The sequence below is a fragment of the Colius striatus genome, chromosome 26 (assembly GCF_028858725.1).
Source record: "Colius striatus isolate bColStr4 chromosome 26, bColStr4.1.hap1, whole genome shotgun sequence".
NCBI lineage: Eukaryota > Metazoa > Chordata > Aves > Coliiformes > Coliidae > Colius > Colius striatus.
Window position 1 is genome coordinate 1640476 of NC_084784.1, and position 22357 is coordinate 1662832.

The following is a 22357-nucleotide window of genomic DNA, read 5'->3' on the forward strand; positions in this document are numbered from 1 at the left end:
AACCCCCCCAGCCCAACCCTATGAGCTCAGGGGACACAGAAACACCCCCCCAGCCTGACCCTGTGAGCTCAGGGGACACAGAGACACCCCCCCCCAGCCTGACCCTGTGAGCTTAGGGGACACAGAGATTCCCCCCCAGTCTGATCCTGTGAGCTCAAGGAACATGGGGAACCCCCCCAGTCTGACTCTGTGAGCTCAGGGGACACAGAAACACCCCCCCCCCAGCCCAACCCTGTGAGCTCAGGGAACATGGGGAAACCTCCCAGCCTGACCCTGTGAGCTCAGGGGACACAGAAACACCCCCCCCCCCAGTCTGATCCTGTGAGCTCAGGGGACACAGAAACACCCCCCAGCCTGACCCTGTGAGCTCAGAGGACACAGAAACACCCCCCCAGCCTGACACTGTGAGCTCAGGGAACATGGGGAACCCCCCCAGCCTGACTCTGTGAGCTCAGGGAACATGGGGAACCCCCCCAGCCTGACCCTGTGAGCTCAGGGGACACAGAGATCCCCCCAGCCTGACTCCGTGAGCTCAGGGGACATGGGGAAACCTCCCAGCCTGACCCTGTGAGCTCAGGGGACACAGAGATTCCCCCCCCAGCCTGACCCTGTGAGCTCAGGGGACATGGAGAACTCCCCAGCCTGACCCTGTGAGCTCAAGGGACATGGGGAACCCCCCCAGCCTGACCCTGTGAGCTCAGGGGACATGGGGAACCCCCCAGCCTGACCCTGTGAGCTGAGGAGGCACAGAGACACCCCCCAGCCTGACCCTGTGAGCTCAGGGGACACAGAGATCCCCCCCAGCCTGACCCTGTGAGCTCAGGGGACATGGGGAATCCCCCCAGCCTGACCCTGTGAGCTCAGAGGATTTGGGGATCCCCTCCAACCTGTCCCCCCCCCCCCAATCCTTGCAGCCCACTCAAGCCAAGGGGCTTGGGGGAGCTCAGGGGCCAAACCCACTGTAAGTGGGAACAGGAGCAGTGAGAGGCTGGGGAGCAAGAAGGGGGGGGACTGGGGAAGTGAAGGGGACATGTGAGCACTGTATGTCCCCCTCAAACATCTTCCCCCTCATCTGAACCCACCCATGGCCTGAGCACCCTGATGGGAATGCCCAGAGCCAGCTACAGATGTCACTGTGCAGGCATTCCTTCCCATTCTTCCTTTTATCTATTTATAAAGGATTTGGGATGATTTCTTGGCTTTCCTCTGTGCCTTCACCTTACAACACCCCTTGATGTTCCTTTCTCCAACGTTTCTCAATTATAAACACATCCAACTCTATAAAAACATCCCATTTCCATTTAAAACCCACAAGATTACACTAAATTTATAACCCCACTGTTGCTATTTTGGGCCTTTTTCCTCTCTCCTCATCAATTTGCTCTGATCTCATTCCCTGGCATTAGTTTTTCATTGGCCTTTCTTGTTTTCTTTTCCTTATTTTCTTCATCACAACCACTTCAAATCTTCTTCCACCTTCCTCTTGTTGTCTTCTCTTTACTTTCCTACTTTGATTTGTGGCTGATTTCTTCTCCACCCACCCCCTCACCAATTCCTGTCAGAATTTCCCTCACTGCTGTTGATTTGCAGGTGCTTTGTCCCCACTTAATCCTTTGCCTTTCAACCTGCTCTGGGTTTAATCTCATCACCTCTCCTTGGTTTTCATTGTTGTCTCACTAAAGTACTTTTGCTTTTCAGAAGGACTTTCCACCTCTCCATTTCCCTGTGTGCTTTTCAGGTTTCCTTTGGGTTTCCCTTCTCCCCCTCACTTCTGACAACACTCTGGATGTGCCCACGGGTTCCTTCAGTCCCTTTAAGACATTGCTTCTCCTCTTGCTTCTTTGTCACCACTTTTGACATTTTTCTTTCCACACATCCCTCTGAGCTCGTCCCACACCCCCTCATTTCCTTAATTAACATTTGCTGTTAAGTGGATCTGTCTCCTTTTATCCATTCACTGTTTTACCACAGAATCAATCACAGAACCCTGCAGAGCTGCTCCAGCCCCAGCCCCTGCTCCAGCAGCTTCCCCTGGCTCAGGGGGCACAGGAACGTGTCCAGGGGGGGTTGGGAACCTCCTGAGAAGGAGCCTCCACACCCTCCCTGGGCAGCCTGGGCCAGGGCTCCCTCAGCTCAGCACCAAAGGACTTGCTCCTCCTGGGCCAGGGGCACTTGCTGTGTCCCAGCCTGTGCCCATCACCCCTTGGCCTGCCACTGGCCACCCCAGCAAGGAAATGTCACCTCAGTCTCCTGACACCCTTTATCAGACTCACAGCATGGTGGGGGCTGGAAGGGAGCTTTAGAGCTCAGCCAGCCCAACCCCCTGCAGAAGCAGCTCCCACCTAGGTCAGGACACACAGGAACGTGTCCAGGTGGGTCTTGAAGAGCTCCAAGGAAGGAGCCTCCACACCCTCCCTGGGCAGCCTGGTACTTCTTAAGTATTAACAAGGTGCCCCTGAGCTCAGGCTTCTGTTCCCCAGGCTGAACAGCCCCAGGGCTGCAGCCTTTCCTCAGAAGGAAGATGCTCCAGTGCCCTGATCATCTTGCTGGCCCTGCACTGGCCTCTGCAGCAGTACCCTGTCCCTCTGGAGCTGGGGAGATGCTTAAAGGTGTTGCTGAGGTGCCCCTGAGCTCAGACTGAACAGCCCCAGGGCTGCAGCCTTTCCTCCTCACACACATGTTCCATCCCTCAGCATCTTGCTGGCCCTGCCCTGGCCTCTCTGCAGCACTTCCCTGTCTCTCTGCAGCTGGGGAGCCCAGCACTGGCCCCAGGACTCCAGCTGAGGCCTCCCCAGCTCTGGCAGAGCAGAGGGGCAGCACAACCTCCCTGGCCCTGCTGCCCACACTCTCTTCATGCCCCCCAGGCTGCCATTGGCTCCTTGCCCACCAGCCCACGGTGCTGCCCCACGTTCCCTTTGCTGCCCCCCAGCACTGCCAGGGCCCTGTCCCACAGCTGCTCTCCAGCAGCTCACCCCCAGCCTGGGCTGGTGCTGGGCTGGTTCCTCCCCAGCTGCAGGACTCTGCCCTTGGTGCCCCTCAGCAGGTTCCTCTGTGCCCATCTCTCATCCTGCCCAGCTCTAACTGAATGGCAGCTCAGCCTCTGGTGCATCAGCCAGTGGTCCCAGTTTGGTGCCAGCAGGGAACTTGCTGAGGGTCCCTCTGTGCCCTCACCCAGGTCCTTGATGACGATGTTGAACCAGATTGGCCCCAGAACCCATCCCTGTGGAATCCCACTGGCCATAGCCCTCACACTGGACTCTGTGCCACTGATCCCAGCCTCTGGGCTCTGTCACTCAGCAGCTCTCATAGAATCACAGCTCTCAATGCACCTCACCCTCCACTCATCCAACACACACAGCCTGACTTTCTGCTGAGGGTGTTGTGGGAGATGGTGCCAAAAGCCTTGCTGAAGTCAGGGCAGACAGCATCCACCATTCTCCCCTCACCTGTCATGCCCTCACAGAACGTTTATTTTGCTGTTTGCTTCACTTTATCACTTTCCCCCAGTAAAAACTCATCCTTTTCGTTCCATTAAAACCTCTTTCTGCACCTGTTTTGCTTTGCTCTCCCAATGTCAGGATTTTTTCCCCCCATTTGCTGTTGGAATCTTCTTTCTCTGACTTTTTTCTCCTCTTTATGCACTTCATTTTAATAAAGGCCCTTCCAACGCCGACCATGGGGCGATTCTTCTGCCTATGGCCAGAGGTGATGGTGCTGGGGGGTGGGAGCGGTACCGGGAGCACCACCAGCCGCGGGACAGTCGCGCCGCAGACTCCATTTCCCATCACCCCCCGCGCCCCGCTTCCGCCCACTCCTCCTGGCGGGAGCCGCAGTGCCTGACGGGAGTTGCAGTCCCCCGGCGGCTCCACGGGTCCTGCCGGGAGTCGTAGTGCGGAGGGAGGGGGGCGGGGACTCGGCTTCCCAGCGTGCCCCGCGCGGAGCCCGCGCTGCTGCCCTGCTCGCGCGCTCTCGCTCGCGCTGCCGGGGTCTCCTCAGCGCGGGGGGCGGCGGCGGCGGGTCCCGGCGGGTCCCGGCGGAGGCGGCTCCGACCATGTCGGGCGAGGAGGAGGCGGCCGAGCTGACCATCGCTGAGGACCTGGTGGTGACCAAGTACAAGATGGGGGGGGACATCGCCAATCGTGAGTGCGGGCCGCGGGCGGGCCGGGGGCGGGAGGGCGGCGGGGAGGGGGCGCCGGAGCGGGCCGGGGGGTGTCCGGTGAGGCGGGGCCGGGCGGAGGCGGCGGCGGGCGGCGGCGGGCCCGGGGCGGGCGGCGAGGCCTGGGACCCCCGAGAGCCGCCTGCGTGCGCCGGTGGGGGGGTTGGGGGGGGCGGCGGGGAGGCGGCCGAACGCGGCTCCGCGGCGGCGGCGGCTCCTCGGGCCCCGCAGGCCCCGGCCCCGCACGGCGGCGGCTGCCGGCACGTGGCCTCCGCGCCCCACGTGCGGCGGCGGCGGCGCGGAGCGGAGCGGGGCGGGGGGAGGCAGGGCCTCGCTGTCCCTCCTTGCCGCGGGGGCGAGCGGGGGCCCGGGCCCGGCGGGGGCTGCTGCCCCGCTCCGCTCTTTTGTTCGGGGTTTGACCCCCTCCCGCTTCCCCGCCGCCTCCCCCCGCTGCAGCCGCGGCGGAGCAGGACGAGCCCCCGGGAGCGGGGAACGACTGGGCTGGGCCCCGTTCTCCGGCGGGGAGTCCCGGGGGGGGCAGCCCTGGCGCTGGCTGCTGCCCGCGACACGCTTCGATCACCCCAAAAACTTTGTGTCCCGCTCATCCCCCGCCCCGCGCTGTTTCCTTTGTGCTGCTCGGTTCTAAACGCTGCTTTCTGGGGTCCCACGAGGTGTGTGGGGGGGGTTCAGGCCCTGAGAGGGGTGTCAACAGCTCAAAGGGCTCCTGGAGCCCTCCCTGGGTCAGGAATTGCTGTGGCAGTGCCGGGTCCCTCTGTCCTGCTGCTGACCTGGGCATTGCTCCTGAAGCCACCTCTCTGGAGGGTACGGTGGGCTGCAGCTCAGGAGGGAGCCACGGGGCTGTGGGGTGGCTGCCTTTGGCCTGGCTTCTTTCTGGGGAAGGAGGTTGCCACTTTGGCTCTGACTCTGCTGCTGTAGTGTGAGCACGTTTGGGAAGAGCAAACACAGAGCTGTGGTGCAAAGTTGGGAGCCCCATGGATTGTCATCTGAGTTGGGTGTTTTTAGTGGTATAAAGGGCTTTGAAGTCCCTAAAGGAAGCCCTGTGAGGGCCATCAGTGGGAGGGGACTGGTGGTCAGTGCTGTCTGCTCCTTGGGTTCATGTGGTGAGCACAGCTCTTTGCTCCTCTTCACACTGGATTTGGTTGAACGTGTCCTACCCTCACCTCTTTCTGTCCTGCCACCCTCTGAACTCCCTCCATTGGGGTTTTATCTGGACTTCCAACTCTCATCTTCTCTTATTGTTGCTTGTGGCACACTGGAAGGTGACCAAAGGAGTTGTGGTGCTTTGTTGGGTAGGTGCAAGGCTTTGGGTTCTCACTGGGTGTTGTGAACACTCTCCTGCTCAGAGCCATCCCCTTCACCTGAACCACACACCATCAGTCACAGAAACAACCCCCAGCAGAGGCACTTCTCAAACCATTTGGGGGTAAACTCTCTGAGTCCCTGGGCAGTGTGGAGAGAGGAGGAGGAGGAGGGAAACCAGCAGCTCAGTGACACCTGAGATGGGGAGGGGGGTGAGATGTGGCTCCTCCAGCAGCCTTTGGGTCCCTCTGTCAGCACTGAGTTGTGTTTGTGTCACTGTGCAGCGTTTCAACCAAAGCTGTGCTGGGAATGTGCCCAACAGTGGGTGCAGACAGCAAAACCTCCTCCTGGAGCTGCTGGTGACAGGCAGGGCACAGGGAAGCCAGGCTGGGCCACGTGGGTTACCTTCAGACCAGGTTTTCTGCAGAGTAAGGGACTGAGGGAACCGGCTCTGCTGTGCCTGGCCCCGGCACAGAGCTGCTTCTTCCCTGCGGTCCCACGCGGTAGCAGCTGCCGTTCCTTTGATGTGCTGCTGCTCCTGCTGCTCTTCCAGCCTCCCCAGTAATTCCCAAACCTGTTTCTGTAGCTCTGACTTCTCCAGCAGGAATGTGGCAGAGCTGTGCTGCTGTGTGAGACAAACCTCGTGCCCGAAGCCACTTGTCAAAGCCCAACAGACCTTTTGCTCCCTTCTGCTGTCTGAAAACCTTCTCCAAACCTCATTCCAATGGGATGTCTGCCTGTCCCCAGCCCCTCTTTGGTGATGAGCTGAGTTCAGAGCCTTGTCCTCTTTTAGGAGACAGCCAGATCCTGCAGGCTGCTGGTTGTAACGTGCTCTGTGTTTGTGTTTCAGGGGTCCTGCGGGCGGTGGTGGAAGCGGCCAGCGCCGGCGCCTCCGTTCTCTGCCTGTGTGAGAAGGGAGATGCCATGATCATGGAAGAGACAGGCAAGATTTTCAAGAAGGAAAAGGAAATGAAAAAAGGTGAGACCCATCCCTAAAGTGGTTGTTTCCCTTTTCATCCTTTGTTGTGTTTCTGGCTCCTGTTGGGCAGCTGGTGTGAATGGGCAAAGGCACAGAGAGCAGGGCTGAGGCTGGTGTGAGAAATGCTTCATTCTTCCCAGAAAGCCCAGTTTAAACCCAAATCCTGCTGCTGAAGCATCACTAATGAGCTTCAGCTTCCCAGATGGGTGCATTCAGTCATCCAGGATGGGCAAGAAGGCCAAGAGCATCCTGGCCTGGATCAGGGACAGTGCTGTCAGCAGGAGCAGGGAGCTGATCATCCCCCTGTGCTGGGCTGTGCTGGGGCTGCACCTCCAATGCTGTGCCCAGCTCTGGACCCCTCGCTACAAGAAGCACATGGAGGTGCTGGAGAGGCTCCAGAGGCAGGTACCGAGCTGGGAGAGGATTTGGAGCACGTCTCAGCTGAGGAAGGGCTGAGGGAGCTGGGGCTGTTGAGCCTGGAGAAAAGAAGGCTCAGGGGAGACCTTCTCCCTCTCTGCAACTACCTGAAAGGCAGCTGGAGCCAGGTGGGGGTGGGTCTGTTCTCCCTGGGAACAAGCAGCAGAACCAGAGGAAAGGGCCTCAAGTGTCAGCAGGGGAGGTTCAGGCTGGGTGTGAGGAGCAAGTTGTTGCCTGCCAGGGCTGTGAGGCCTTGGAAGGGGCTGCCCAGGGAGCTGCTGGAGTCACCGTCCCTGGAGGGGTTTCAGAGCCGGGTGGGTGCTGCACTGAGGGCAATGGGCTGGTGGGTGATGGGGCTGGGACAGAGACTGTGCTCCATGGGCTGGAAGGGCTCTGCCAGCTGAAACCATCCTCTGATCCTGTGACCACTGAAATGGGAGTTCCTTTGCATGGGACTGGTCTCTGTCCAGGCAGCTCTCCTGTAGGGTTATCGCTGCTCTGTACCTGCCATGGCAGTTGTGTCACCCAGAGCTCCCTGACTTCTCTTCTGGAGACTTGAGGTCCCTTGTGAGGTGTCTCAGTGCCTTGAGGGGTTTCTCTGATGGTCACTCCAGTGAAGGGTGAGCTGTTGTGGGCACAGAGCATGTGGGACATTTCCTGTGGTGTTTTGGTGAGAGACTTTGGAGAAAATAGGGAACATCAAGGAGAGCGATGTCGGCAGGTCAAGGGAGCTGCTCTTTCCTCTTCTACTCCGCTCTGGGGAGGCCTCAGCTGGAGTCCTGGGGCCAGTGCTGGGCTCCCCAGCTGCAGAGAGACAGAGAAGTGCTGCAGAGAGGCCAGGGCAGGGCCAGCAAGATGCTGAGGGATGGAACATGTGTGTGAGGAGGAAAGGCTGCAGCCCTGGGGCTGTTCAGCCTGGGGAACAGAAGCCTGAGCTCAGGGACCCTTCTCAATGCTGCTCAGTCCCTAAAGGAGGATGGATGGGGCCAGGCTTTGTGCTGGGGTGGCCAGTGGCAGGACAAGGGGTGATGGGCACAGGCTGGGACACAGCAAGTGCCCCTGGCCCAGGAGGAGCAAGTCCTTTGGTGCTGAGCTGAGGGAGCCCTGGCCCAGGCTGCCCAGGGAGGGTGTGGAGGCTCCTTCTCAGGAGGTTCCCAACCCCCCCGGACACGTTCCTGTGCCCCCTGAGCCAGGGGAAGCTGCTGGAGCAGCTCTGCAGGGCCCTTCCAGCTCCCAGCATTCTGTGATGCTGTGACTTGTGTGTAATGACACATCCCAGCACCCCAGAACCCAGCTCCTGAGTGACCAAGGGGCTGTTTCCTCTGCCCAGCCTCAGCTGCCACCACTCCATGGAGTCTTTTCTTTATTTCCCCCTTTATAGGTATTGCCTTCCCAACGAGTATATCAGTAAATAACTGTGTCTGTCACTTCTCCCCCCTGAAGAGTGATCAGGATTACATCCTCAAAGAAGGAGACTTGGTCAAAATGTAAGTGTCTTGGTTCTGCTTGTTGGCAGTTCCCTGGTGGCCCCTGGGTTGTGCTTCCCCCTCCCTTGCCCAGGGTGTTCAGTCACAGGGAAAGAATCCAACAGGTAGTTAAGCAAAATGCTGGAGTCTGGTGACTCTTCCAGAAATCACCCAGCTTTCCTGAGCTGTGCTGCCCTTTAATTAATCTGTAATTAACCTGTAATTAACCCTCTCTTTGCCTTGCAGTGACCTGGGAGTCCACGTCGACGGCTTCATAGCAAACGTAGCACACAGTTTTGTCATAGATGCCTCCAAGGTGGGTCAGGGCTGGAGGGGCCTGGTGCTGCTGCTGTGTGTGTGCTGTCTGAAGGAGAGCTTTGCAGAGCTGCTGCTGGGGGGATGCCTCTGGCTCTGGAGCCTTGCAGAGGTGTCTGAATGGGCTCACAAAGCCTCCCTTACCCCCAATCCAGCATCACATCAGCGTTGGGGTGAAAACTCTCCTCAAAGTCATTCAGTCTTCTGGACAAATGAAGACTCAAGGTGCTGTCTCAACAGGCACCAGGTTGAGATCAAGCATGTGTGAGTGGTGCTGCAGGGAGCTATTTGCATGCAGAGCATCTGGGGCTGTGGGGTGGACTGGGCAGACTGGTTTTGCTGTCCCCTGTGCTGGCTGCCAGCAGCCACTGCCGTCGCCTTTGCAAACTGAGCTCAAGGGGGATTTGTTCTTCAGACCCTAAAGCAACCAGCCCCCAAACCAGCCCCTTCCTGCCTGAACACACCAGGGTGTGCTGGTCTCACCAGGGCTGGTGGCAGAGTGCAGCCCTGGCATGTGTTGGCAGGACACATGTGGTTTGGTCAGGCGCTTTGGCAGTGATGCTGAGCCTTGGTCATGGAGTCACAGAGTGGGTTGGATTGGCCCTCAGCACCTCAGCTCCACACCTCTGGGATCCCTCCAGGGCTGGGCACTCCCCGAGCTCCCTGGGCAGCCTGGCACAGGGGTGACACCCCTCTCAGGGAAACAGTTCTGCCTCAGCTCCAGCCTCAACCTCCCCTGGGGCAACTCCAGCCCCTTTCCTCTTGTAACTTAGGAGCAGAGACTGACCCCAGCTCCCTGCAGCCTCCTGTCAGGGAGTGTCAGAGAGGGCTCCTGTCTCCCCTCAGCCTCCTCTTCTCCAGCCTCAACACCCCCATTCCCTCAGCCCCTCCCCAGCCCCTTGTGCTCCAGCCCCTTCCCCAGCTCTGTACCCAGCTCTGGCCACGCTGCAGCCCCTCAGTGTCCCTGTGGCAGTGAGTGAGGGGCCCAGCACTGACACAGCCCTGGAGCTGCAGCCTCCCCAGGGCCCAGCACAGGGGACAATCCCTGCCCTGCTCCTGCTGCCACCCCACTGCTGAGCCCAGCCAGGCTGCCCTTGGCCTTCTTGCCCCCCTGGGCACGCTGCTGGCTGCTGCTCAGCCCCTGGCACCAACCCCCCCAGGCCCTTTCCCTGCAGCAGTTTCCAGCCCCTCTGCCCCAGCCTGGAGCTGCCTGGCCTTGGGGTGGCTCAAGGGCAGGACCCAGCATTTGCCCTGGGGCAACCTCAGCCCATGGCTCCAGCCTGCCCAGGGCCCTCTGCAGCCCCTTCTTGCCCTCACACAGACCTACACTCCCACCCAGCTTCATTCACACAGTGGGATTTACCTATGTGTGGGTTGTCACATTAGCTCAGAACACAGTTTTTGCTGTGCTCCTGGGATTGATCTTGCTCTAGTCTGGGTAACTTGATGGAGAGAAGACAAACCCAATCTTGAAGTCCATCCAGTCTGTGTTTCTGGCTACAGGAGAGTCTTGCTCAGTTTGTTTCCGACACTGATGTGCTTGCACTAAGGTGACTCTGGTGAAGCTCCAGACAGAGCCAATTTGCTGGTGGCTGATACCTGCTCATTAAACAGAGGAGAGACTGCTGATGGAGCTGTGAAACCAGCAGCTCTTCCACCTCCAAGCTCCATCTCTCCATTCCCCAGTTCCATGGAGCATCTCCAATGGAGCTCTTGCAAATAAGATGGAAGGGAACATACCTTCAGGAGCCTTTGTGTTTCTTTTCTTGCAGGAAAAGCCCGTGTCAGGCCGTAAAGCTGATGTCATCAAGGCTGCTCATCTCTGTGCTGAAGCTGCTCTGCGCTTGGTAAAGCCTGGCAACCAGGTGAGTGGCTGTGGAGGGGTAGAGTCCATCTTAAATCTCCCTGGCACCTCTCCCTCACCTGTGCTCAGGCCCCTCAGTCATCTGTGTCACTGTGGTACTGTTCTGAGCAGGCCTGAGTCACTCTCAGCTCCTTGGGATCACTGACTTGTGTTGTTGGACCTTTCATTGAGTCCAAGTGTGATCCCCTGGGCTGGAACACAGAAGGTTTCACTTCATTTGTTTTAGGGCTCAGGTGAGAGAGCCCTGGCCCAGGCTGGCTGAGGGCTGCAGGCTTGGCAGACACCCCAGGGATTCAGCTGGAGAGCTCTGGGGCTGGAAACTGCCCTGGTGAGGCCTCAGCTGGAGTCCTGGGGCCAGTGCTGGGCTCCCCAGCTGCAGAGAGACAGGGGAGTGCTGCAGAGAGGCCAGGGCAGGGCCAGCAAGATGCTGAGGGATGGAACGTGTGTGTGAGGAGGAAAGGCTGCAGCCCTGGGGCTGTTCAGCCTGGGGAATAGAAGCCTGAGCTCGAGGGGATCTCAGCAACACTTTTAGGTATCTCCAGCTCCAGAGGGACGGGGAACTGCTGCAGAGGCCAGTGCAGGGACACCAAGATGATCAGGGCACTGGAGCATCTTCCTTATGAGGAAAGGCTGCAGCCCTAAAGGAGGATGGATGGGGCCAGGCTTTGTGCTGGGGTGGCCAGTGACAGGACAAGGGGTGATGGGCACAGGCTGGGACACAGCAAGTGCCCCTGGCCCAGGAGGAGCAAGTCCTTTGGTGCTGAGCTGAGGGAGCCCTGGCCCAAGCTGCCCAGGGAGGGTGTGGAGGCTCCTTCTCAGGAGGTTCCCAACTCCCCCTGGACACGTTCCTGTGCCCCCTGAGCCAGGGGAAGCTGCTGGAGCAGGGGCTGGGGCTGGAGCAGCTCTGCAGGGCCCTTCCCACCCCACCACTCAGGGGTCCCATGAAGGGCTAGAAACCAAAGCCTCACACTGGCTTCCTATTTCTTTGAGCTGTTTGAGCAGCAATCAGTCCCAAAACCTGCTGATTTTATCCCAGAACCAATATCAAGTTAGAAATAAACCACAGGCTTTTGTCTCTGACCTGTTTTCATGTGTCTTTCCTGCAGAACACACAAGTGACAGACGCCTGGAACAAAATAGCCCACTCGTTTCACTGCACCCCGATTGAAGGTACAGCCAAGGGGAGCAGCTGGTGGGAGCAGCTGATGCTTCAGCTGCACCCCAACACCTGAGCTGCCCTATTCCACTCCTGGCAGACATCCAGGCACCACAGAAACCCTTTAACCACTTGCAGTTAAAACCCCTTTAGCAAAAGACACAGCAGAGCCTCTGCAGGGGAACTCGGGATGTCGTTTCCTTCCAGCTCTGAACTGACTCACAGCATTGATAGGGATAACTGATCCCAGCACACTGGGATGACTTTAGGGGAGATAGAAGACCACTGGTTTCTTGGCTGAAAGGTGGGGAGGGAGCTTGGCCTGCCATTTGGCACATCCAGATGTTTTTCTCCCAGCCTGTCAAACGCTCCTCTGAGCCCCCATTACATTGGTCCCTTCATTAGAGCCATACCCTGCAATACTGGAAATCAGCCCCTCTCTCTCTTCCCTTTGCCTCAGCCCACTTGTGGAACATCAGCTCCCTGCTCCCTGTGTGGGATGGCTTTTTGGGCTCTCCTCAAACTCTGGGCTCCTTTTCTCTGTCAGACAACTCCCCCCTCTTCCCTGTGGCATCAGCTGCAGTGAGGAGGCGGCTGCTCCCGCTGCCCAGGGAGTTTTAAGCAGCCACTGTTTTGCAAACAGTCAAGTGCTGTAATTCTCCAGGCCCTGGCAGCAGCAGCAGGCCTCAGCTGATGGAAACAAACAGGACTGTTGAGGGCTGGGGTTGCCCTTTCCCTGCTGGGATGGAGCCCAGCAGCAGTGGCCACGGGTGCCTCTTGGATTTGAAGGGAAAAGTAAAGCAGAAAATCCCCTCCCACACTCCCTTTGAGTGCTGGGCAAAGGTCTGCAAGTGCCCCTGGGATTGAGATGCCCCAAGCCCCTGGGTGTTAATAAGACAAGCTGCTGTGTGGCTGCTGTGCAGCTCAGAGGTGTTGATGGCTTCTGTTCTCATGGGCAGGGATGCTGTCACACCAGCTGAAGCAGCACGTGATCGATGGAGAGAAAACAATCATCCAGAACCCTACAGACCAGCAAAAGTGAGCATCACCTCTGGGCTTGCTGCTCCCAGCAGCTTGGGGAGGGGTGGGATTGGAGCCAGAGCACTCACCCTGCTTCCCCCACTGCCCTGGCCAGGGGGGAAGGCAGCAGGTAGGTTGGGTTTGGTCAGGGAATGGGCTGCTCTCCACGGGGCCCTTGCTTCAGGTCTGGCTCGAGACTGGGACACATTTGCAGCTCCTTGGCCCTGCATCTTTTCCCTTGTGTGTGGCTCAGTGCTTGGGCCCTGCTCTGAGGAGGAAGAGCCCTGACAGGAGGTTCCTAGTTGGGATCTACGAGAGCTCTTGGGTTTGATCCAGTGTCTCGAAGGAGTGTGCTGGAGGCAGCCAGCAAAATCACCAACTGTTGCTCCTTGTAGCAGTGGCTGCTGATCCAGCAGGAGCTGTGCCAGGACCTGTCATCCCTCTGGCAGAAGCTGCCAGGATCCTACAGGCTGGTGATCACTCTCAGCAGCCTGACAGGATGGGTTTGAACTCAGGAGCTGGCTCTGTTCATTCCAGCAGCTCTTCTCCCTCAGGGATCCCTCAGGCTTGGATCTCACACTGAATATTTAGAGCTTTCACATCCAGCACCTGGACTCTTGGCTCTCAAGTGCTGGGAGGGTTTGGCCTCTCTACGCCTTGACCATGGGCTCAAAGAGCTGGTTCTGAATGGTGAAGGGACATTCCACCCATTACTGGGGATGCACCTCTTGGCATGAGCAGAAGGAGTGCTGCATCCTTATTGCTCATCAGCTCTGCTCCTGGGCCTCTCCTGAGCCAGAGAGCTCTTCTTTGCTCTCCTGACCAGGGACCTGCACCCTGTAGCACTACTTTGTGCTTCTAGACCTTCTCTGCCTAAGCCAACTGTGGCCTTGTTTGAGCTACTGAGGTCTGCAGGAGGTTTTATCCTCTCTCTTTCCCACTCCTTGTGTCACCAAACTGCATTTTGTTCTTTTTTTCATCCAGGAAGGACCATGAAAAAGCAGAATTTGAGGTCCATGAAGTTTATGCTGTTGATGTTCTTGTCAGCAGTGGAGAGGGAAAGGTGAGTCTGGTGCTTCTTGGCCTCCTGCTCCTCCCTGCATGTGCTGCTACATCCCTGCTTCAGCAGCACCATCAGAGTGCAGCTATCAGCAACATCCTCCTGGCTTCCACTTCCAGCTGGCCAACTCTGCCCAGCCTGGATACCTCTTGTGTTATTTTGAGTGGAGCTTTTCCCATCCCTTAAGTCAAGCTGCCCTTTTAGCTGTGTCAGAGCAGGGCTGGTGCTGGTTTGCTGTAGCCATCCCTCTGCCTCCAGGCTCATTTCTCACCCTTGTTTCCATTTCCAGGCAAAAGATGCTGGACAGAGAACGACCATTTACAAAAGGGACCCTTCCAAACAGTATGGCTTGAAGATGAAAACCTCCCGTGCCTTTTTCAGTGAGGTGGAGAGACGCTTTGACACGATGCCGTTTACTCTCAGGTATTTGCTCCTGTTCCCCCTTCACCCTCCCCAAGTGTTCAGAGCAGCAGAATCACAGATGATGGGGGCTGGAAGGGCCCTGCAGAGCTGCTCCAGCCCCAGCCCCTGCTCCAGCAGCTTCCCCTGGCTCAGGGGGCACAGGAACGTGTCCAGGGGGGGTTGGGAACCTCCTGAGAAGGAGCCTCCACACCCTCCCTGGGCAGCCTGGGCCAGGGCTCCCTCAGCTCAGCACCAAAGGACTTGCTCCTCCTGGGCCAGGGGCACTTGCTGTGTCCCAGCCTGTGCCCATCACCCCTTGTCCTGCCACTGGCCACCCCAGCACAAAGCCTGGCACCATCCATCCTCCTTTAGGGACTGAGCAGCACTGATGAGATCCCCCTGAGCTCAGGCTTCTGTTCCCCAGGCTGAACAGCCCCAGGGCTGCAGCCTTTCCTCCTCACACACATGTTCCATCCCTCAGCATCTTGCTGGCCCTGCCCTGGCCTCTCTGCAGCACTTCCCTGTCTCTCTGCAGCTGGGGAGCCCAGCACTGGCCCCAGGACTCCAGCTGAGGCCTCCCCAGCTCTGGCAGAGCACAACCTCCCTGGCCCTGCTGCCCACACTCTCTTCATGCCCCCCAGGCTGCCATTGGCTCCTTGCCCACCAGCCCACGTTGCTGCCCCACGTTCCCTTTGCTGCCCCCCAGCACTGCCAGGGCCCTGTCCCACAGCTGCTCTCCAGCAGCTCACCCCCAGCCTGGGCTGGTGCTAGGCTGGTTCCTCCCCAGCTGCAGGATTCTGCCCTTGTCTGAACAATGTGATTGTGCTTTATGCTGGGGTTTGAGTCCAAGAAGGGGATGTGAAGAGGATGTTCCAGGCTTAAGCAGCAATTCCAAGCAGAGCCTGAGGATTTGAGAGCCTCCTGTGTCTCCAGGTGGCAGGTTGGGAGCTAAGAATTGAGCTTAAGAGAAAATAGAGGGGTGAAAAGAGTTGGTGTAGAGGTGCTGTTGCTCTTAATCTAATGAAACAGTTACTTCACAGACTCTTTGAATCCTTAAATGCCTTTCCCACTGTCTGGAGGTCACAGTGACTTGCTTTGTCCCCACACCACAACACCAGTAGGGCAAAGGGGACACACACACACGTGAATAAAGTCTCCAGTCTGACCCTGGGGGGCAATTCCCAAAGCTGCAGGGTGGAATCTACCTTGTAGGAAAGAGCCTGAGCTCAGGTGTGACTCTTGTCTCCTCCACAGGGCATTTGAGGACGAGAAGAAGGCCAGGATGGGGGTGGTGGAATGCGCCAAGCACGAGCTGCTCCAGCCCTTCAACGTCCTCTATGAGAAGGAAGGTGAGTGCTGCTGGGGGGAAGGACAGATGGGCACTGGGGGAATGTCACTACTGACTCTCTCACTGGATAAACCCCAGAGACTCACCCCAGGGGATTCAGCCTCAAGGAGACTCACTCACCCACCTGGATCTTGGTTTGGAGTCGTCCCAGTGTTGAGATGCAATTCTTTTTACTTGGGGTCATGCCCTGGGCAGGAGCAGAGATGGCTGAGTCTCTGTGGGCTGGGGACATGCTGAGGGAATCACTTTTACCCCAACTAGGGTTGGCTTTAGAAGCTTCTACCAGGAGCTTTGGAACAGTGACAGTGTGGAAATAGGAACCAAAGTGACATTAGTAGGTTTGCAGCTGACACCAAGCTGGGTGGAAGTGTTGATCTGCTTGAGGGCAGGGAAGCTCTACAGAGAGATCCAGACAGGCTGGATGGCTGGGCCAAGGTCAGTGCTATGAGTTTCAATAAGGCCAAGTGCTGGGTCCTGCCCTTGGGCCACAACAACCCCCAGCAGCAGCTTCAGGCTTGGAGAGGAGTGGCTGGGAAGCTGCCAGGCACTGAGGGACCTGGCAGTGTTGGGTGAACAGCAGCCAGCAGCGTGCCCAGGGGAGAAAGAAGGCCAAGGGCATCCTGGCCTGGATCAGGGACAGTGCTGTCAGCAGGAGCAGGGAGCTGATCATCCCCCTGTGCTGGGCTGTGCTGGGGCTGCACCTCCAATGCTGTGCCCAGCTCTGGGCCCCTCGTTACAAGAAGCACATGGAGGTGCTGGAGAGGCTCCAGAGGCGGGTACCGAGCTGGGAGAGGATTTGGAGCACGTCTCAGCTGAGGAAGGGCTGAGGGAGCTGGGGCTGTTGAGCCTGGAGAAAAGAAGGCTCAGGGGAGACCTTCTCCCTCTGTGCAACTACCTGAAAGGCAGCTGGAGCCAGGTGGGGGTGGGTCTGTTCTCCCTGGGAACAAGCAGCAGAACCAGAGGAAAGGGCCTCAAGTGTCAGCAGGGGAGGTTCAGGCTGGGTGTGAGGAGCAAGTTGTTGCCTGCCAGGGCTGTGAGGCCTTGGAAGGGGCTGCCCAGGGAGCTGCTGGAGTCACCGTCCCTGGAGGGGTTTCAGAGGTGGGTGGGTGCTGCACTGAGGGCAATGGGCTGGTGGGTGATGGGGCTGGGACAGAGGCTGGATGAGCTGGAAGGGCTCTGCCAGTTGAAACCACCCTGTGATCTGTTTGGGAACAAGGGTGGGCAGTGATGTGCAGGGGGCTGTGGTGTGCTGACAGCCCTTGTTTGTGTTGTTGCAGGAGAGTTTGTTGCACAGTTCAAGTTCACAGTGCTGTTAATGCCCAACGGCCCCATGAGGATAACGAGCGGCCCCTTCGAGCCCGAGCTCTACAAATCCGAGTTCGAGGTGCAGGATGGAGACCTGAAGGTTGGCTTCAAAGAATTCACTGCCACCACCACTAACCACAGCCTTGGGGGGGTCTTTGCAACACTTGGGGTGAAGGAGGGGAGGAAAACCCAGCAGGTTTTGCAGGTGGAAAGGGCAGAGAGCACCTGAGCTGGAACAGTCTGCAGGTTGCTCTCAGAGAGGTGGGAGGTGCCTCAGAGCAGCAGATAAATAAGATGGGAATTGCAGCAGTTCCTGTGAAGGAGCTTCTTGAACCACACTTGTTCCTCTCAGAGGATTTTGATCTGCTTCTGTCAGTGGGGGAAATTGGCCCCTTCCTATTGTCCTCCCATTTCAAAGAGTGATGGAGGGATGAGGTGCCTCCCCAGCAGCAGCACAGGCACATCAGCTCCAAGCAAGTCCCTCAAATCCAGCCAGTTTTGTAGGGATTTCTGGGCTCAGCAGACACCAGTGGGGCCACATCTGAGCACCCAGCCAGGTGAGAGCTCTCCTGTAACAAGCAGCAGCTCTCAGGGCTTGATAACAACACCCAGCCCTTTCCCAGGAGTGGCTGTTGAGTCTGAGCAGCTGCTTCCAGGGCTTCATACCTCAGTGGGGTGTGAGACTGTGGCATTCCTCATCTATTGCTCTGCCCTTTGGAACTGCCACCAGTTCTCTGTTGGGAACTGCCTCTGGTCTTGTAGGAATTAGGTTGTGCTGCCCCTCTGCTCTGCCAGAGCTGGGGAGGCCTCAGCTGGAGTCCTGGGGCCTGTGCTGGGCTCCCCAGCTGCAGAGAGACAGGGAAGTGCTGGGGAGAGGCCAGGGCAGGGCCAGCAAGATGCTGAGGGATGGAACGTGTGTGAGGAGGAAAGGCTGCAGCCCTGGGGCTGTTCAGCCTGGGGAACAGAAGCCTGAGCTCAGGGGCAACTCAGCAACACCTTTAAGTATCTCCCCAGCTCCAGAGGGATGGGGAACTGCTGCAGAGGCCAGTGCAGGGTCACCAAGATGATCAGGGCACTGGAGCATCTTGCTTATGAGGAAAGACTGCAGGACCTGGGGCTGTTCAGCCTGGGGAACAGAAGCCTGAGCTCAGGGGCAACTCAGCAACACCTTTAAGTATCTCTCCAGCTGCAGAGAGACAGGGAAGTGCTGGGGAGAGGCCAGGGCAGGGCCAGCAAGATGCTGAGGGATGGAACATGTGTGTGAGGAGGAAAGGCTGCAGCCCTGGGGCTGTTCAGCCTGGGGAACAGAAGCCTGAGCTCAGGGACCCTTCTCAGTGCTGCTCAGTCCCTAAAGGAGGATGGATGGGGCCAGGCTTTGTGCTGGGGTGGCCAGTGGCAGGACAAGGGGTGATGGGCACAGGCTGGGACACAGCAAGTGCCCCTGGCCCAGGAGGAGCAAGTCCTTTGGTGCTGAGCTGAGGGAGCCCTGGCCCAGGCTGCCCAGGGAGGGTGTGGAGGCTCCTTCTCAGGAGGTTCCCAACCCCCCCTGGACACGTTCCTGTGCCCCCTGAGCCAGGGGAAGCTGCTGGAGCAGGGGCTGGGGCTGGAGCAGCTCTGCAGGGCCCTTCCCACCCTTCACCACTCAGGGACTCAGGGCTTCCCTCCATCCCTTTGCTGACTCTTTGTTCCACCTCAAGGCCCTTTCCATTTGTTTCCATTTGATTTACTTTCAAGGACTAAAAAAATTAGGTTGTCTTTCCAGCTTCTTTTGCTTCCTCCCTGTCTCCAGGCCCTTCTACAGAGTTCTGCAAGCCGGAAGACCCAGAAAAAGAAGAAAAAGAAGGTAACTGTGGCCACGTTTTGTGGCACTTTTCTCTGTCTTTGGAGCCGGCAGCACCCGGCCGTTCCCCTGGGCCCGTGTTGGGAACAACCACGATTCCTGCCATAAAGAGAGTGGAAAGCCTGGCTGTTGCTTTAGCTTGGGCAGCAGCAGCCCTGAGGTGCTCCCTGTGGCCAGTGTTGAGCCCTTGCTTTGACCAGCACCCGTGGGTTTGTTTCCACAGGCCTCCAAGAACGCAGAGAATGCCACCACGGGAGAGACAGCGGAGGAGAACGAGGCTGGAGACTGAAGCAGCTCCCTCCATGTAGCACCTGATTCACACACACTCAACTCCCTTTCCCCACCCCTCACCCCACCTCCAAAAAAACCCTTCCCCCCCAAAAAACAAAGACAAAAAATCAAACAAACCAGAAGCAAAAGGATCCAGCTGCTGTTGGTCTCTTTACAACCCAAACAAACAGCCTGGGTTTCCCACCGACCTGCAGCTCCTCTTTGCCTTTGCCAATGAGGGAGGATTCCCTCAGCCACATCAGCCTACATGAGAGAGAAAAAGGAAAGCAAGCAGAACAAAAGAAATAAAATGAGGAGTAAAAGCTAGTCTACATCCACTCTTTTAAACCCTTTTGTACTCCCCAGATGTTGTAAAGAGGTGACTGACTCAGCCCATCCCAGCGAGAGAGGAGAGAGCTGCCTCATTGCTTCTTCCTCCTCCTCCTCTTCTTTTCTCCCTTTTTTAATCTTGTTTTTAATTTTTAATCTCTAAAGGGATACAAATATTTTTATCTTGGAGGGAAAAACCCCCCCCCAAAGAGCCCCCCAGTGAATGAGGCCTGAGGAGAAGTGCCCAGCGCTCGGTGCCATGAGGAGGCTCCTCCAGACCTCGGCCTCAGGGCACAGCTTCAGCCCCTGGCTCAAAGTTTCTAATTAGAAGGGAAAAAAACATCAAATTTTACATCCCTCCCTCACCAGACTGTAGCCTGTTGTGTCTGCTCTGACCTGTCTCTGCCTAGAAACTCTATTTTTTACTACAAGCTCGTTTTTAAACTGACCTTTTCCCTCTTGGCTCGGGGCGGCGGGTTTTCATTCCTTGGTGTCCTGAGGGGTTTAATTCTTCACCCCTTTCCTCCTCCTCACCCCTGGAGTGGGTTTAACGACCCATGAGGGGTTTAATTCTTCACCCCTTTCCTCCTTCTCACCCCTGGAGTGGGTTTAACAACCCATCAGGGGTTTAATTCTTCACCCCTCTCCTCTTCCTCACCCCTGGAGTGGGTTTAACAGCCCATCAGGGGTTTTGTTCTTCACCCCTCTCCTCCTCCTCACCCCTGGAGTGAGTGTAACAGCCCATCAGGGGTTTATTCTTCACCCCTCTCCTCTTCCTCACCCCTGCAGTGGGTTTAACAGCCCATGAGGGGGTTTATTCTTCACCCCTCTCCTCCTCCTCACCCCAAGGGTGTGTTTCCACAGCCTTTCCACTCTTCCCCACACAGCTCTCACAGGTCTCCCACCCACAGGTGAAAGACAAGAGGCTGCAGGAGCCTCCAGAGGCCGAGCTGGGGCTGTTTTTGCTCTTTTCTAATCCTTTTTTTTACAAAACAACCAAAAAACCCACAAAAAAGCAGCTGTTTGAATCCCCTGAACTCCAGGGGTTTGTTTTCTTTGCTGATACACACCTGCCTCTGGTTCTTCCCCCAAAACATGGGCAAAACCTCCCCTTTGAACCCACTCCGGGGGCATCTCCACAGGCACCAGCTTTCCTCGCCAAGAGCTGGGTTTTTTCCCACCCTTCCTCCAACCTTCACACGTGCAAATAATTACCAAAGTCAATAAAACACAAGAAATAATCCAGTCCTTTATTTTTTTCCCCTTAATGCCTGTTTTTTTGCCCATCTCTTTCTGCTCCTTTCTTGTCCCTCCCAGCTCTGGCAGGGGTGGACCTTGGGGCTGGGTGCTGGGGGGTGGCTGTGGGGTGCAGTTGCTTTGCTTGAGGCAACTCCAATGTCATGAAAATAAGGGGAATACAAGTTAAAAAGCGTTTTTTGTTCCCCAGGAGGAACATTTTAACCTTTTTTTAAGCAATACTCTATGGAAAGGGCAGAGTTCACCTTTCTCCAGTCCCTGAGCCCCATCTGTATCAACCACAGAGATCTGAGGGAGGGTTTTATTCAACTTTCTGGGGTTTTTTAGGGGTAAATTGAAGCTGAGCCCCATCTGTATCAACCACAGAGATCTGAGGGAGGGTTTTATTCAACTTTCTGGGGTTTTTTAGGGGTAAATTGAAGCAAAACACACCAATGCAGTTGTTAAAATCAACAGCTGCCGAGAAGCTCCCTGTAACCGCCTGGTTTCTGTTGGTTTCTATTCTTAATAAACGTGACTGAGTGCCTCAGCGCCCCGAGGAGCGGCTCCGTGACTGTTTTGGTTGGGGGTTTTTGGGGTGGGGGGCGGTGGGACCCCCCCACTTAATCCCACAAGGCCTGGGGCGCAAAATGGCGGCCGCCGGAGCAACTACAGTTCCCATGATGCCTCGGGGAGCGCTGGGGACTACGGCTCCCGTCGTGCTCCGCGCGGCCCAGGGGGCGTGGCTTTGCCTCCAGCCTATAAATAGGCCCCGGCTGGCGGCCGCGGCCTCTCTCGGCCTCAGCTGCCGCCATCTTCCAGCGGCGGCGTTACCGGCCGCTTCCATCCGTTGCCATCCGTTGCTCGCGCCGCCTCTTGCCCGCCGGGACCGAGCGCCGCGTCTCCGCCCCGCCATGAGAGCCAAGGTGAGCGCTGAGGGGCGGCGGATGACGCCTCAGGCACCCTCCCTACGGGGGGACGGGCCCCGGCGGCCGGGAGGGCGCGCTGTGGCCTGGGGAGCACCGGGGGGGGGCGTCCCGGTGTGAGTGTCCCGGGGGGCTCTGTTGCGGTGGGACGTGTCGGTGCGTGGGGGCGGGACCGGAGGGTCCCGGTGCGGGGTCTCTTGCCCGGTGTCCCCGCGGTGGGGGTGGGTCGGGGGGTCCCGGTGGCGCCGGGGGGCGGTGGCGGAGCGCTGTGGGGGAAGGCGGCGGGTTGGGGGGGGAGGAGGGGTCTGCTGGGGGGTTCGGGCCGGGATCTGACCCCCGCGGGGCCACACTCAGCCGGTGCTGTCACCGGGACACCGGCACTAACGCAGCCCCTTCCCCTTCTCTCTCTCCTCTCCCCCGCAGTGGCGCAAGAAGCGAATGCGCAGGTACGTGCGGGTTCCGCGGGGCCGCCCCGCCGGGGGCTGAAGCGGGGACGGGGGTGTCGCGGGGGGGTCCCGCGGCGCCGCTGCCCCGGCGCGGGGCCGCTCCCGGCGCCTCAGCGCCGCTCTGTCCCTCAGGCTGAAGCGCAAGAGGAGGAAGATGAGGCAAAGGTCCAAGTAGCCGCCGCCGGGGCGCGACGACACCGACGCGGCCGCCGCCGATGGGACGTTCCCGGTGCCGCCGGGTCGGGGCGAGATCCGCGCGCCGCGCCGGTTGCGTGCGCTCTGTGCCGCGAATAAAGCTGGTTGTTACTGGGACGCGCTGTGTGTTACTGGGACGCGCCGTGGGTGGCTCCTCCGGGGCGGCCGGTAACGGCAGCGGGGCGGGTGACGGGAGCCGGGTCGGTGCCGGTGCGGCGGAGGGAGCGCGCCGGACGGCGGCGCGACGCGGCGCGGCTGGATGACGTCACGGCGCCTGCACCAATGGGCGAAGAAAGATCGAGCGGA

The 22357-nt window shown here is 58.3% G+C and overlaps 1 protein-coding gene and 1 long non-coding RNA gene across 2 annotated transcripts; both read left to right on the forward strand.

The window, feature by feature from the left end:
• The first annotated feature begins 3937 nt into the window (after positions 1-3937).
• On the forward strand, positions 3938-20489 carry PA2G4 (proliferation-associated 2G4). The gene is made up of 13 exons (XM_062015498.1): positions 3938-4139; positions 6327-6455; positions 8254-8359; positions 8585-8654; positions 10426-10518; positions 11624-11687; positions 12633-12711; positions 13678-13756; positions 14043-14176; positions 15410-15504; positions 16781-16908; positions 18598-18651; positions 18872-20489. The coding sequence occupies exons 1-13, from the start codon at positions 4052-4054 to the stop codon at positions 18935-18937; spliced, it is 1185 nt and encodes a 394-aa protein (XP_061871482.1). The 5' UTR covers positions 3938-4051; the 3' UTR covers positions 18938-20489.
• Positions 20490-21263: 774 nt separating this feature from the next.
• Positions 21264-22168, forward strand: LOC133627939 (uncharacterized). Its single transcript, XR_009820431.1, has 3 exons — positions 21264-21410; positions 21834-21856; positions 21989-22168. It is a non-coding gene; the product is annotated as an uncharacterized LOC133627939 (long non-coding RNA).
• Positions 22169-22357: the final 189 nt, after the last annotated feature.

Bases quoted from the DNA above. Each gene is read 5' to 3' on its own strand.
- PA2G4 (XM_062015498.1), top strand. From the start codon at position 4,052: ATGTCGGGCGAGGAGGAGGCGGCCGAGCTGACCATCGCTGAGGACCTG. The intron at 8,360-8,584 runs GTAAGTGTCTTG...TTTGCCTTGCAG, and splicing joins GAAGGAGACTTGGTCAAAAT to TGACCTGGGAGTCCACGTCG. The intron at 16,909-18,597 runs GTTGGCTTCAAA...CCCTGTCTCCAG, and splicing joins TGCAGGATGGAGACCTGAAG to GCCCTTCTACAGAGTTCTGC.